At 38.8% G+C, this 15,618-nt stretch overlaps 2 protein-coding genes and 1 long non-coding RNA gene across 4 annotated transcripts; 2 read left to right on the forward strand and 1 right to left on the reverse strand.

Moving 5' to 3' along the window:
* Positions 1-6,080: 6,080 nt before the first annotated feature.
* Positions 6,081-8,543, forward strand: LOC101173896 (parvalbumin beta). Its single transcript, XM_011487884.3, has 5 exons — positions 6,081-6,212; positions 6,544-6,610; positions 6,848-6,980; positions 7,300-7,409; positions 8,122-8,543. The coding sequence occupies exons 2-5, from the start codon at positions 6,550-6,552 to the stop codon at positions 8,145-8,147; spliced, it is 330 nt and encodes a 109-aa protein (XP_011486186.1). The 5' UTR covers positions 6,081-6,212; positions 6,544-6,549; the 3' UTR covers positions 8,148-8,543.
* A 2,278-nt stretch (positions 8,544-10,821) lies between these two features.
* Positions 10,822-15,546, forward strand: LOC101174300 (parvalbumin, thymic CPV3-like). Of its 2 annotated transcripts, none has more exons than XM_020712296.2 (5): positions 10,822-11,139; positions 12,661-12,728; positions 13,151-13,283; positions 13,615-13,724; positions 15,267-15,546. In XM_020712296.2, the coding sequence occupies exons 2-5, from the start codon at positions 12,668-12,670 to the stop codon at positions 15,290-15,292; spliced, it is 330 nt and encodes a 109-aa protein (XP_020567955.1). In that variant the 5' UTR covers positions 10,822-11,139; positions 12,661-12,667; the 3' UTR covers positions 15,293-15,546. The 2 variants fall into 2 exon arrangements, with proteins under 2 accessions (XP_020567955.1, XP_004080202.1); XM_004080154.4 differs by lacking the exon at positions 10,822-11,139 and adding an exon at positions 11,832-12,092.
* On the reverse strand, positions 13,638-15,057 carry LOC110017216. The gene is made up of 2 exons (XR_002292538.1): positions 14,928-15,057; positions 13,638-13,861 (listed from the first exon to the last, which is right to left on the reverse strand). It is a non-coding gene; the product is annotated as an uncharacterized LOC110017216 (long non-coding RNA).
* Positions 15,547-15,618: the final 72 nt, after the last annotated feature.

Below are 15,618 nucleotides of genomic sequence, written 5' to 3' on the forward strand. Positions count from 1 at the left end.
CCTTCTCTTGTGGGTTTTAGACAATTCATAATGTGCCAAATGTAGGTTTTCCATCTATACAGATTTAGATGAACACACAATAACCCACGTAGAGGCTGGTAATGACATTTTTCTGCAAAAAGATGTTCAAAAGTTCAGTATTTAGTCCATCCCTATAAGACTTTCCGCTCTTACCTTCTTTAAGTTTGCTGAATTGAACGATTTTTGAAGATCAGTCAACATTTCTTAGCTGAAGGTAATCCTTGTAAGTCCCTCCTTTATTTTGCTTCCTTGCAGCTGGATGCGTCTGTCATTGAAAATATCTCACAGAGGACAGAGATCCCATTTCTACCTCCCTGTGTCTTTCTTTACCTTTTTTGTCCCTTCCCCCTCTTCCACATCTCCTCCATCATGCAGGAAGTCTGGTCTTCCTGAAAACAAGCCACGAGTATGGAAAGGGACAAGGTCGAAGGGGTGCTTCTACGTGAGGGAGACTGAAGGATGTTTTTGTCGCTCCTCTGCTCCTCTGGTTGCAGCAGGCCTCACTGCGGTCCATCCTGAGGAAGCCGGCCTCACGTCATTCTCGGGTTTGCACGTGCAGCCTCGCAGGACAGTCACCGTGCAGCGAGCAGCTCTTTACACACGGTTACTGAAATGTTCTACATGCCCAAAAACTCATCTTTAACTATAATGCCTTTAACAAATGTCAGTGGTTGTTTTTTTATTTTATTTTTTTCCCCAGAACAAAAGTCTCATTCCAGTGCCAGCAAACAGCCCTCGGTTTCCTGTGTGCAGACCTGGAAACACACCTGCAAGTGTGGGAACTTTTCAGCCTGGGGTTTTCCAGCTCATCCGGAGACGGATTTACGATGCAGACAAACGGCCCCTAAAGCAGGGGTCAACTTCTTCTACCTCCTTTCAAAATAAAACACACCCTGTACCACATAGTGTCATCTCAATCCGGCAAATGTAGTAGTAGGTAGTGATGTCAGAAGTGATAATTATACTGTTTATTTTGTTGTTGTTGGTACATCTCAGCCAGGAATTCATTACTGTAACAAACAAAAATTAAAGCCGAGCTAATTAAGTGACCCTTACCATGTTTTTTGGACCATATGGTGCACAAAAAATCCTTGAATTAGTTAAAAAATAGACAATCCGCCTTATGAGTATGAAATCTGATTGTACTTTTTATTTCTCCTCAAAAACCACAGCCTTTCAGGGGGGGGGGGGGGGTCAAAAACCCACATGTAGCTCCAGGGCCTCAGGTTGCAGACCCCTACCTTAAATAAATGCTAAAACTATTATCATTCACAAATATGAATGAATTTATGAATAAATATGCTAATTCACTGCCCCCCATCATCCACTCTAATCATTTCTAAATGTAGCATTTCTGTTGCTATTAGCTGCATCAGCAACGTTAGTTTTATTTAGCCTAAAAATGGCAATAAAAATAATTAAAAGACCTCAGGGAACACTTTAAAAATAGATCAGCAGATGATCAGAGTGGGACTTTAAATACGATAACACATCTTAATACCTATTTGTTTTTATAGACTATGACTTTTTTTGTTTTTTCTTCTAAACAACTGGTTGGTGTGTTGAGCCAAGAGGGAGCACGGTGACTGTGAGTGGAGACAGCTCCATGGAGCTCAGCCTGAAAGTGACGGAGGCCATAATAACAGGATGTTTACAGCCAGCAGGAACACTGCCAGGGACGACCACAAGCAGGCAGAGACTGTGTCTGCAAAGTCAAAAGGAAATGCCAGTTCCCCTCGGTGTGTGCGCCGCAGCTACACACAAACACTGTGGCGACAAAAAGGTGGGTTTAACCGCCGGTTGACCTGTGATTTGCTAGAAGAAATAACTGGGAAACACAAGAAGATGGCCAAACCCTCATTGTGTTACGGTCAGCTGCAGAAGAAGCAAACATGAGGACGCTTTTGGTTGCTGGCGCTGCAGGATGGCCGTCGGGTCACCCGCCTTCTGTTTGTTCCTGCCGTCTGTCGGTCATGTACCAGAGTGCAACATCTCCATGACCCTCTCTGTCTTCTTCTTCAAGATGCTGACATGTCTTCTGTATTTATTGGTCTTACCGAGGAGGTTCTGATTGCCCTTAATTATGTATTTTTTAACTTACATAAAGACAGAGGTCTCTTAGTGCGTGCACAGCACAGTAACTGAATTCTTAAGAATAAAATGTTAAAGATTTTGTTTGTTCCCCCCTAGTATATTGTGTAGCATTTTTTATTCAAGCAAAAATCAGACACTGAGGGTGCAAAGGGTTTCCAAAAGAGCAAACTTCAACAGCAAAAAACAGAAAATAAAAGCATGGATCTAAACCTTTATATGTTTTGGTCTCAAAACTGTGCACTGTTTTGCATAGGGAGGAGATAATGAGAAGTTCCTGGTTCAACTCCCGGCTGGGACCATTCTGTGTGGAGTTTGCATGTTCTCCCCGTGCATATTTACATTTTCTCCGGTTTCCTCCCACCGTCCAAAACATGCTTGTTAGGTTGAATGATAACTCGAAACGGTGTGAAAGTGAGTGTCTGGGTGTGGTTGTGTGGTCCTACAACAGTAGCTCAGGATAGGCTCCAGCAACCTCTTGACCCCAAAAGGAATTAGGTGGGTTTGGAACATAAAGGTATGTATGTATGGGTGGAGCAGGAACTCCAGAGAGATATTTTTCAACCTTTAAAAAGTCCCACTCTCTGGTGAGATGTACATTAGCGATCACCTACAATGAAGAACACGACCTGTAGTGTTGATTTAGGGGAAACCACAAACTACACTTCCTTCAACTCCTTTTTTATTTTAACTAAACACTCCAAATCATTTGTGGGAGGAGATCCATGTAATGAAAAAAAGTCTAGCTAGCGGCAAATTTTAAATAAAGTTTTCTTTTAAGTCATCATGACTGAACAGTAAGTTGTGTCTAAATAGAACATTCAAGTTAATCTTTAATTTTTGTGGGGTGTTTTATGTTTTAAATTCAATAATCATATACTCTTAGATTATTTAATATTAATGCATTTATTTACATTTTAATGCATAGATTAGTTGCATTTCCAACATGTTTTACTCTGGAATTTCATATTACCAACAAAATCTGTCTTTAAGTCTAAAAGTTTCTGAACATCTAAACTAAGGTGGAACAAAATCAAATCAATCTTTATTTACACAGCATGGTTCATACACGGTAGTGCAAAGAACTGTACAGCAAGAAAATAACATAAAAAATAAATAAAAAGACATTAACACCTTCTCATACCTCCATGGAAGTAAATATGGGCATCAGGAAAAACTGTCTATTACATTTTATGAAGCTGTATTCTTAAGGCTGACCTCTTGTAAAAGTACATTCTAGTTACAGAAGCTTTATTTTTTTATAGGTTTCCAACCTAAAATACAAGTCGAAGTAATTGAAAGTACCAATCACAAAAGAGATATTTTATGTCTCTGCCAAAATCTTTCATAAATCCATTTTTCTTTTTTTTCTTCCTTCCTGTCTAAGCATCATCAGCAGGCGGACGGCGGCGCTCTCCAGACCTGATGGGTTACTTGGTGTGTGTGTGTGTGGGGGGGGTCACTGGGGCTTCTCCAATTAACAGCAGGAGATTGAATCCTCTGTGCAAATGAAGTGTCTGCCATTCTGTTATCCTCAGTCTAGCACCTCGTTGCTTGTAACTGATGCATGTGCACATCCACACCTTTTTCACGATGACATACTTTGACAGCCAATAAGATCTTAGATCTTTGACACCTAAGAAACATCAAACTCCATAAAAAGTAAAGTTAAAAAAAACAAGTGGGCTTCTAGTGTCAAATAGAGATTTTAAGGGAAAACTTTGAGTTTGTCTTCTCCCTAAAACTATTCAGGAACATTCTAATACATGCTGGGATTTGTATAATTATTTGATCTACCAGTAAATGTCCTTATCTGTCTTTCAAGACTTTTAGCCTAAATGGTTTACATCCATTCACACAAATATCATAGCAATCGTGCATGCAACTCCATCGGCAAATTGACAAAAGATCATTTCATGTGTTTTCTGATCCATGCTGTCGGAGAATGATCTGAAAGCAGGAACCTTCTTGTAGGATGACCCAACCGCTGTAGAGAAGAACCATTTGAGGACAGTAGCTCTGAAGATCCACTCTGAGCAGAAGCAGCTCGGCTCTGGCAGACGGAGCAGAGCCGGCTTGAGATGACCTGAGGAGGCCAAGCATTTGCAGGATAGGACAGGATCGAGTTTCTGGCTGTGCACTTTTACGAGACTTCTGTCTGCGAGACGCACATATTCCAAACTTTCTCTCAGGCGTTGACATGAAGTGTGGGTCTTGTTTAGTTCTGTGGCAGCAAAACATAAAAACATGACCTTCAGAAAAGTACAAATGAAATGACAAGAAAAAGAGCTGTACGCATGAAAACGACAGATTTCTGTTTGAAATATACATTTCAGAGGACGATGGGGGATGAGCCTGTGCCATATCTGATTACAGATCTTCGTATCTTTGCTTGATGGGTTTCTTCCCAGCTGCAACATATTTGTAATCCAAGCATGACACTGAAGATGGGCAGGAATAGTTCCAGTATCTATAGCTGAGTCGTTCGAGGTGAGGGACCTCATTTGACCACTGCAAAGGTTAAAGGGCAAAGATTGGCTTTGCAGAGACGACACAAAGAGGCCAAACTTAAAAGTTTACACCTCAAAGCCACCATTGACTACATCGTTTAAAAAGTATATCTTCTGGTTACAGATAAAATCTGCTGATGCTGGATCTTTTCCACAGTTTGGAGGATCTCCTCAACACTGCCACCTTGTGTGCAATAGACACAAACCAGGCTGGGGTGACTCGGAGCGTGGAGTGGCTCCTCATTTAATGGTTTTGTTTTATTCCATCCTGGAATGTGTGAAGGATGTTGATGATGATAATGGAAACAGCTTTCCTAAAAATACCCGCACAAATTGTTTCACCTCCATAAGGAGGAATGATTTGAATGATTGTAAGAGGTCCAGAAATAAAACTTGGCTGACAGCGTGGAGCTGCATGTAAGTAAATGATGATGATGATGATGATGATGATGATGTGCCGTTAAACGGATACATTTCTGTTAATCCCTGTGGCTCCCCTGAGAGACCATCATTCACAGAGCGGTCTTGAGAATCAGAGTGGTGACGCTTCCTTCATATTTTTCTGATTGATTTTTTGTCTTTAAAGGATATATTGGTATTAAAAAGAACATTAAAGTTTCTAAATTTAGTTAAAATGTACAAAATTTTCATTTTAAATAAGTCTTGCTGTTTCTGTACAGCAAAACAAACAAACAAAAATGACTTCAAATTCAAAAAGAATTTAAAAACATATTTTTTCAACTCCCTATTAGATTAGATTAGATTAGATTCGATTACATTTGATTACATTCAATTTGATCAGATTCACTAACATAAAGTGCTGCTAAGAAGAGTTAAATAATCATCTACAATTATTCATAATTACACAATTTTATTGTCACAGAAAAAAATATAACACTGATTAACCAAAAAAAATATAAATAATCTGTCACACCTATTTTTGTAGTAAGTCCGCTTCTGAATTTGCAACAAGCATCAAACTGCATGAATTGCAAAAATTACAGTTATCATAATTCACTCCATTCAAATGATTACAAATGCAACCAGTTTTTTTTTTTAGAAAAAGGACTTCATAATTCTAACGATTATATTGGGAATTGTCGGTAAATGGCAATAAAAACCTTTTTTTTTTTAATGAACTGAGTATCTAAAGACACTCCAACGTGGTGCATAATGCAAACTTATAGGGCAAAAAAAAAGGCATATTCCAAGTTCAAACTTTTGTTTTGAAATGTTCTTGGCTCTCCTTGTGACTGCACAGTCCCCCCACCAGGCCGCATGCACACTGTGTTTTATCCAAATCAGCAGCGTATATTATTAGCCAAATGCAATATCAAGCACTTTTGCATAGGCCGACACTTATCCTACCATTTAAGCATCTTCATTTATGTACTTATAAATAGAACAGCCCTGTCTACTGGACACATTTTTTGACTGGCTCTTTGCTCTCAGTGTCCGTTACATAGCCTATGCATCATATTTCAGGTGAGAGAAACATATATAAGCTTGTGAGAGTCACTGAGGGGGTTCACTGCAGCCAGCAGATTCATCTGAGCGAATCCACTCTAGTCTTAGAGCTATAACCTCGAGGTGAGTTTTGGTGGAGAGCTGCAAGACATGCTCCCATATTCAAACCTTGTCTTCGTGCAGCGGGATAGACCAACTCATGTTTTTGGGTTTGGACTAACAGAGGAACCAAGCCGGACAAAAAAATTTAAAAAAAATCTACAGCTCAGCTGCAAAGGAGATTTGATCTTTTGCCGTGGAAAATTGTGACTCTGGAAAATCTGGACTACTTTTTCTGACTGTTTGTGCAGTGGAATACCTTTCGAAGAGGAAGTTTGTGTATTTCATTGTGTCTCCTGTCTTTGTGTAACTGACCATATGACGATTTTTTTTTTCTTCTGCCCTCCTCCCTCAGTTAAAAATGGCATTCGCCGGAGTTCTGAATGATGCTGACATCACTGCAGCCCTCGCAGCTTGCAAAGGTAAAACTCCTCCCACTCATATTTCCCTTTGATGAAGCTAAACACATTGAGAATTCTGATTTGCAAGGAAAATATTTGCTTCACGACAGAAGATTTGGCACATTTAGATGCATCTTGGACCCGGACAAACTCTGCAAGCTTGCAAAGTCTTTGATGTGAATAATTGTTACAGAAAAAGGGGTATTTGTGCCACAATGTCAGGCATCATCTGATGAGATCTTCTCTGTCTTCTCATAGCTGCCGACTCTTTCAAGCACAAGGAGTTCTTCGCTAAGGTCGGCCTGGCTGCCAAGTCTGCTGATGAAATCAAGAAGGCCTTCGGCATCATTGATCAGGACCAGAGCGGCTTCATTGAGGAGGAGGAGCTGAAGTAGGCGCTCTATCTTTGATTTCAAGCTTTTTCTGAGCTCGAGTTGAGATCAGCTTTCTGAGAAAGGACGATGGAATTGTTCAAAATCCTTTCACAGTAACTCTATGCCACTTCTTTTAGTCAGAATGTGGGTGCTTGGATTTTAGGCCTTATTTCATGCTTTCTTTTTTTATTTTTTACAAAACGGAATAGTTTATGATCTCATTAAATGATTTCAAGTTCTAAAGCTTTGATCTTCTTAAACAAAAAGAAACTTTGAATGTGATTTTCAAAGAAAAATTGAGTTAACCCACAGTTTTTCTTTAATTGTCGCCTCCAGACTGTTCCTGCAGAACTTCGCTGCCGGCGCCAGAGTTCTGACTGATGCTGAGACAAAGACCTTCCTTAAGGCCGGTGACTCCGATGGTGATGGCAAGATTGGAGTTGATGGTGAGGAAACTAACACATTTAAACCCAAGAAACATTTGCAACTTCGCTTTTCTCCAACTTTTGGGTTATAGGGGAGTGACGATTCCTTTTAACGATCATATCATAATTTGTAGTTGCTAATATAGTCGATGTTGGTTCATTTTGAACGATCCGATTCTCTGACCTAAAGTGAAACTAGGACATTTTAGCCAAAGCTTCAACCAGTGTGACTCAGAGATGAATACCTGGGTACTGAACATTGCAGGGGATGTTCTCCAGATTCCTTGTATTTCTTGTACCTCTCAATCCAAATGGTATTTTCCAATATCGACATAATCCATTTATTTGGTTTTGAAACAATTTGACAATGGTACAGGTCAATTAGATTAACAGCTTGCCTCTAGCAGATGGTTGGATCATGGGACTATAATAATAGCCAAAATATAAAAACTTCCATCTGAAAAAAAACAAGAAAACAAGAAAAATGTGTTTTAAATATTCCAGTCAATGTTGATTTTCTTGCACATTCCTTTTTAAATGTGGTGTTATCCTTGTTCTCCCCTTTTCATGTATAAATTTGCAGATAAAGTAGATTTTGTACTTTGTCCATCGATAAATCGATTGGTCGCTACACGTTATAGACTCAAAGAAAGCTACAGTACATTTTACTCTAATCCTACCAGAACTTGCTCCCTTCGGTTCTTGCTGATTTGTTTTCTTGTCTCCTTTGCAGAGTTCGCTGCCATGGTCAAGGGTTAAATGGACAAAACCGACCAACATCCGACTTCACAACTCCAAAGGAACAACTTGAGCCGAGACAAACTCTTCCTCTCTTCTTTGACTCTTCCCACTCACTCTCTCCCTGTCTCTTTAGTCAACTCTGCGCAACTTTTATACACCGGACCCCCCACCACACACAAACACACAGCACTCTTCCCATCTCAGGCTGCGTTCACCCCAGCGCTCTCCACCATGAGTGTACCTGCATAAGCGAATGTCGTGGTTGACTTGTGTCTTTCTCTCTCTCACTCTCTGTTCTGTCGTCGTTTTGCTGTATGAGTTTGTCTGCATGATGTGAGATCAGCGATGGTGCACTTTTGTGGGAAACGGACGGACGATGAGAAAACAATAAAGGGTCTTTTTCAATAAATCTCACTCTGGTTCTCAGTTTTTGACTGACCACGACTGGTGTTTGATCAAATTGTATTTCTTTCAAACGAAAGGTTGGGATCCACACTTCCTGGCCACTGTATTGGGCACACCTGTCCAACTGCTAGTTAAATTTTCGAAACAGCCAATCAAAGAGCAACAACTGAATGCATTTAGGCAGTCATGGTCAAGACTACCTGCTGCAGTTCAGACAGAGCATCAGAAAGGGGGAGGAAACTGCTGATCTGCTGGGATTTTCACCCACAACTATATGGGTTTACAGAGAATGGTAAAGACAAAGAGAAATTATCCAGTGAGTGTCAATTTTGTGGGCGGAAATGCCTTGATAATGCCAGAGGTCAGAGGAGAATGGCCATACTGGTTCCAGCTGATAGACAGACAACAGGAACTCAAAAAACCACTGGTTCCAACCGCGGTCTGCAGAAGAGCAACACGTCCAACCTGAGGCTGATGGGCTTCAATCACTGAAGCTACAGTTCATAAAGACTCACCAAAACTGGACAATAGAAGATTGGAAAAATGTTGTCTGGTCTGATGAGTCTCCATTTCTGCTGCCACATTCTGATGGTAGGGTCCGAATTTGGCGTCAACAACATGTAATCATGGATCCAGCCTGCCTTGTATCAATGTTTTAGGCTGGTGGCGGTGGTATAATGGTGTGGGGCATATTTTCTTGGCATACGTTGAACTCTTTTGTACTAATTAGACATGGTTCCAACGCCACAGCCTACCTGAATATCATTGCTGACCATCCCTTTATGACCACAGTGCACCATCTACTTCCAGCAGGAAAAGGCGCCATGTCATAAAGCTGGAATCATCCCAGACTGGTTTCTTCAACATGAGAATGGGTTCACTGGACTCAAATGTTCTCCACAGTCACCAGATCTCAACCCAATAGATCACCTTTGGGATGTGGTGGAACGGGAGATCAGATATCATGGATGTTCAGCCGACAAAAACTGCGTGATGCTGTCATGTCAATATGGACCAAACTTCAGAACTTGAGACCAAACTCTCAAGTTCTGAAGGCCAAATGGGGTCCAACCTGAACAAAAATAAGGTCCAGTCATTACAAATAGTTCTTCATATATATCAATGAAGTTAATACATTTGAAAATTATTTTTATTAAATGTGGAAAACCACACGTTTTATCTATATTTATATTGTGCAAAAACAATGTATTTTATTTTATGCCAATCTTTTTTCTAATTCTAAAATATAAAATAGATTTTTTTGCATAGACTGAGATAAATGCCTAAATATCTATTTGTGTAAAAAACACTAATTTTGTTGAGTGATCACACATGTGAGAAATGTTCAATTGTAGCTGATGGAGCTGGAATTTTTTTGCTCATTTCATTAAGTTTTCAAGAATAAATTCATCTGTAATCGTATCATCGTAACAATCATGATTCAAGCAGATTGTTTTATTGTGCATCAAAAAGAGCGAATCCGTTATCTGAAAATAACTTCAAATTAAACTTTCAAGTTTGACACAAACCAGAAAGTACCAAATGCTACAGTTATTCAAAAGACAACTGACTTAGCTTAAATTTAAGATTGAATTAGAGACTGCAAAATTCCTTCATTCATTCAGTTTCTAATCCGTTTTGTCCCTTTCGGGGTCACGGGGCTGCTGGAGCCTATCCCGGCCACTTGTGGGCAAAGGCAGGGGACGCCCTGGACAGGTTGCCAGTCTGTCGCAGAGACTGCAAAATGTGTTTTCAAATTATGGGATAAAGTTGCAAATTGAATTGTCAATTATTGCATATTACTTTGAATCATGACTTCCAAAAATTTTTTATAGGTTGCAAACAATAGAAAATATCAGTAAAAACAGCCTGTTAATGTTTTTTTTTTAATTTTGGTGTAATTTTTTAATTTGTATGTAGTAAAATGTTCCTTTCTGAAGCCACCCTTGTTGGATTTTTGAAATGTGCAACATTTGATGGTTGCAAGTTGATGTCAATTTTAGAAGCTGAAGGTGGAGGCTGTTTGGGGCCTAATCCTGGTCCTTCATATCTGCCAGGTTTCCGGTTCTGTGTTCACTGCTTTCTGCTGATTAGTTGACTCCTTATTCTGATTTACTGAGTAGCCCTAATCCAGGTAATCAGCACCAAGAAAACGGACAGGGAGGTGGATCTCCATTTTTTGTATCATTTTCCATGTAAAGCTGTGTGACAGGAAAGCAGACACAAGGTGGCACTGCTGAGTCACAACCATTTAAAGGTGGTGCACTGACATTACTGGAGGAGTATTCCTGTTTTTTTTTTGGTGTCACATGCATGTAGTCAATGCATGTAACCTGCAATAAAATGCAGCAACAATCAGATCAGAGCTTTAAGAAAATGTAATCCGGTTGATTCTGCAGGCGTCGCTCCTCTTCCTGTCTAATACCATTAGTGCTGACTGGATTCACCAGAGACGTTGCTGTGTCAGATTGTTTGGACAGGATTCCCCACGCAGACAACAAACTCATCAGTTTCAAGGGGCCGGTTGCCGTGGTGACAGGGTGATAAACTTTCACAAAAGCGATTCGGGCCCCACCCTGCTTTTCACTTTGAACTATTTACTCAGGTAGATGTCACGCTGGATTTGCTTCCAACAGTGTGAAATGTTTGTGTGTCCGCAAAAATAATATTTGCTTGGTGAAAAGGTTGTCCTTTATATTGATCTAAGAAGTTCATGTGTGTTTCATTTAATGTACATTATTCAGGTGCATTAAGACTCAAAGACAAAACCATAAAAAAATGTGAAAAATGATTAACACGTAAATTTATGGGGGGTAAAAAAAATCACTGTTTGCTTTTGAGTAAAATGCTAATTTGTGGGAATTTTGGAGCTAAAGTGGTTAGATGCATGTTTGCTTCAGACACGGCAGCAATTTAATGTTATTTAAAAATAGTAAAAGTACAAAGTTAAACAGATTTTCAAAAAGGAATAACTTTAATACTACTTTAACCATAAAAGATGAGATAAACATGACTTTTTTTAACCTCTGCATCCTAGGCATAAAGGGATGACCAACTATTGTTAGCAGTGAGGTTCCATTAAAAAAAAAAAAGTAAAAATTGTACCTTTTGGAGGTCTGCTCCTAAATAAAAATAATTTCTAATTTGTTGCGTGCAGCTTTAATGCACAGATTATTCACTAAAACCAGAATCCCTTATTAAATGTGAGAACCCTTTAAGCCCAAAACACCTGCAAAGAGGGAGGAAGAGGGGAGGAGGAGGAGACAGGAGGGAAAGGCTGTTTAATACACCAGTGATTGGATGAACCGCACTGTGACAGTAAGTGATAGAAGCTCGGGACAGCAGAGTGTGGCGGATATAAACAGTAAAGGTTAATAAGACAGGTGAGGAACTCGAGAAGGAGGCTGCTGTGGCTGCAGGAGAATTTGATCCCCGGACGCACTGGAAACTCAAGCATCCTTGTGCGCATCCTGCCCTCCGTATATAAGAAAACAGTCAACAGCCACCAAACAGCTCTTATCTGCTGCTTTGCACCTGAAGGGAGAGGAGCCGACAGCGGTAAGTCCCACAGCTGCACAGGCAGGACCAGGTATCCCACAGATCATCTCTCTTTTTTTCAGCCTTTTATGTCTAATTTTTTTACATTAACCTGTTCATTTAGGTTTTCAAGAACAAAAATTAACCAAAATGTGTCATCTTTTTCTATCTATTGATGTTTTATTTTGCAGAACAACACTAAAAGACAGTAAAGGATGTTTTCTTTTCCGTCTAAATTTTTAGCACCGTCTTCAATCCCCAACACGTTTTTTTAATCACTCCCTAAATGCCAATTATTTTTCAAAACCTCACCAATTAAGCTCTTCAAGGAGAGTATGATTAACAAGCTGCCAGGGGACTTTTGTTAAGAAAGCGTTAGCTTAAAGCCTGCCAAAATAAAATCCCAATTAATGAATGAAAGTAAAAAATCCAAAATCAAAAGCTTGTAATTTGATCTTTATCAGATATTTTTAATTTAAGCATATCTCTGCCTAACACTTGTGTTTTTGATGGGATCTCAAGCCTAACTTTAGGAAAAGAAGGATTTTATTGTGAAGGAGTGGAAGTTTGAACGAGTTTTTCTTTGCAGGACCAACATGTCTCTTTCCTCCATCCTTTCTGCTGAGGCCATTGAAAATGCTGTCAAGGACTGTCAAGGTAGTGTCAGCTCTGCCCTGAAACGTTTTTTTTTCTTCCTCAGCTAATATTCAAGCATTTTTTACATAACAGCAAACAAATTATGTGAAGTGCATTACTGACTTATTCATGTTTTGGGCTTATTTGCCCTGGGAGGATCAAAAGCTTTGACTCAAAATTCACACCTTAATTATGATAAAATGCACAATAATCCCGATCCACAACTGATAAAACCAGCGGCTCATAATCTGGGTTGTAATGGTGACATTGGTAGGTGCATAATATCCTCTGCAGCTGCAATATTTTAACAACAAATCCCGTGTGAAATTGAAAAACAAGTTTTATATAATATTTATTATACCATTTACTTCAGAACTTTAAAAGGTGAGGAAAAGACGACTTTTTGTTGAAGCTCTGCATCCTCTCCTCCTCCATCCTTCCAGCTCCCGACTCCTTCTCCTTCAAGAAGTTCTCCCAGCTGTGCGGCTTGTCCTCGAAGACACCCCAGGAGATCAGAGATGTCTTCCAGATCCTCGACGAGGACAACAGCGGCTACATAGAAGAGTCTGAGCTCAAGTGTGTACAGCCTATGAAACAATTGTTTTTCGTATTTACACGTTTACTTTAAAATATGAAATCTCAACTGCATTCCAAATTTACAAAATGATCTGGAAAAACTGCAGCATTTGTGCAAAAAACAAAAAAGCAATTAAATTCAATGCCGTCGTAATGCATTTTTAGAATACGTTCCTTCCTAATCCATCAAAGTGTTGTCACAGCATTTGTGTTACATAAATCTTTTTGTGTGATGAGAGCTCAGGGTTAACTTGAGGGATTGGTGTGTCCTGTCAGTGTGTTGTTTTTTTTCCATCCACTAACATGCGGCACACCCTTTTTGTGTGTACAGGTTCTTCTTGCAGAGGTTTTTACCCGGGGCGCGGACCCTGACCGAAGCAGAAACCAAGAGTTTCATCTCAGCAGCTGATGATAACAGTGATGGCAGAATTGGAGTAGACGGTGAGTATCTGGTTTCTCACACTGTGATCTCAAAAAAACCCTGATGGATGCAAAATTTGCCAGAAGTATAAAAAACAAAAAAACCATCCTGATGAAAATTTGAGCTCATGCTATTTAAAGCTTCACCATTTTCCTTTCTGTAACAAAGAAAACCACAGAGAGAAGTGGCAATCACATCTCAAAGCAGTTTTAGAAGACACTTTCTATACACAATATTCTTTACATCTTTTGAAATTCATGTTAAACCAATCAGTAGTAAGTTTTGAATGAGTATATTCAGGTTGATACAGCAGAAATCTTAAACAGCTTCAGGAATCAGAGGAAATTCAAATTTTGTCAGGAAAACTTATTTGATTATAAACCAGAAACTTTTGGAATTTCTTCAACAGATGCCAGTAAAATGTGGCTGAGATAAGTGATTTACAATAACATAAAGAAAGAAAATGTAAATAAACTCTTTTTTTCCCACAAATTTAATCTGACAGCAGGGCTTAATACTTCAAATCCTAAAGCTGGAGTCCTGACTACCCTTAACAAAAAGAACTTGAGGTTTATTTTATTAAATATACTTGAGTATAAGTATGGCACATGTACTGCAGACTGTGTAGTGTAGGACATGTATGACAACTTCTTTAGACTAAATTAAAACATTTTAAATTTACAATACAGGAAAGGAAGCTTCGAGTATCCCGCCTCACTTTCAGTATAAATACCTGTAGTACGCTTAAAAAGACTAGTTTTTTGCTAAGGGTGTCTTCTATATGTAAATAACAGCAACACACTTAACAAAAAGTAATATATTAAGGTGTACTACAAGTAGTCTAAGGTTGGGTAGTATACTTGAAGTATATCGTCTTGTAAATTTAAAATGGTCAAATTTTGTCTAAAGAAGTTTTCCGTTAGTACACCTCCTGCACTGCATGGTCTTGTATAGTAAAGTGCTGTACTTGTACTCAAGTATCCAAAACAACATTAACTTCTAGTGCACTCCTTTTTTCTAAGGGTGTCTTTTTTTCTTCTGTAGTGATCTGACAACCGTCTGGAAATTCTTTTACAATATCAACCTGTAAACTATATTCAGACAACGGCCTCTTACTTCCTGCTTTCTTTTCTGTTTTATGTTCATTAAACTCCACTGACTACTGGACATTTAGATTTTAGTTTCTACAAAAAACTTTGACCCACTTTAAAGCCTGCTTTTACCTTCTGCCGGTTGTCTTGATGATGCCTGAACTTACATATCTGATCAATAAGCCAATGTTTCCAATTGTGCATTTGAAAGATGCCTTGCAGCCATATTACATCAGTATAATTCATTTAAAAAATGCACACAAAAAACAAAAGGTTTGCGTATTTTTAAGCCTAGTTTTAAGACTATGAACAAACAACATAAATTAACTTCTACATAATATGTTTTGAGCCAAGAATGCCCAAGTTTGGACCAGTTCATGAAAGAATCATAAACAGAATTTGAAATGTTTTACTATTTGTGCAGCTCTACATGTCTTTATTATATGTCTAATTTATTTATTTTTTCTCCAGAATTCCAAGCTATGGTCCTGTCCTGAGTTTTATAAAGGAGAAGAATATGTCACATCTTTGGCTGTTTCAACATGTCTGGAATTTTCCGATCCCACTTTCTACACCAAGGACAAATGCAGTTTTCTGAGCAATTCTGTTCATGTGATACTTTTAAATTGCTTTCTGTTATAAAAAAAAAATTAAAGGAATTTTAAGGTATCTTTTCATTCTGTCACTCCAAGATTACTTGTCTGTCAACACTTTCCCTTGAAAATGAATACGATAAATAAACATGTAGAAATAAGCATTTGGGTGTTTGGTTTTGAATAAGTATCAACTGTTATTTTGTTTTCCCAAATAAATAATGCTTTTC

This window comes from Oryzias latipes, chromosome 19 (genome assembly GCF_002234675.1).
Source record: "Oryzias latipes chromosome 19, ASM223467v1".
NCBI classification, from domain to species: Eukaryota; Metazoa; Chordata; class Actinopteri; order Beloniformes; family Adrianichthyidae; genus Oryzias; species Oryzias latipes.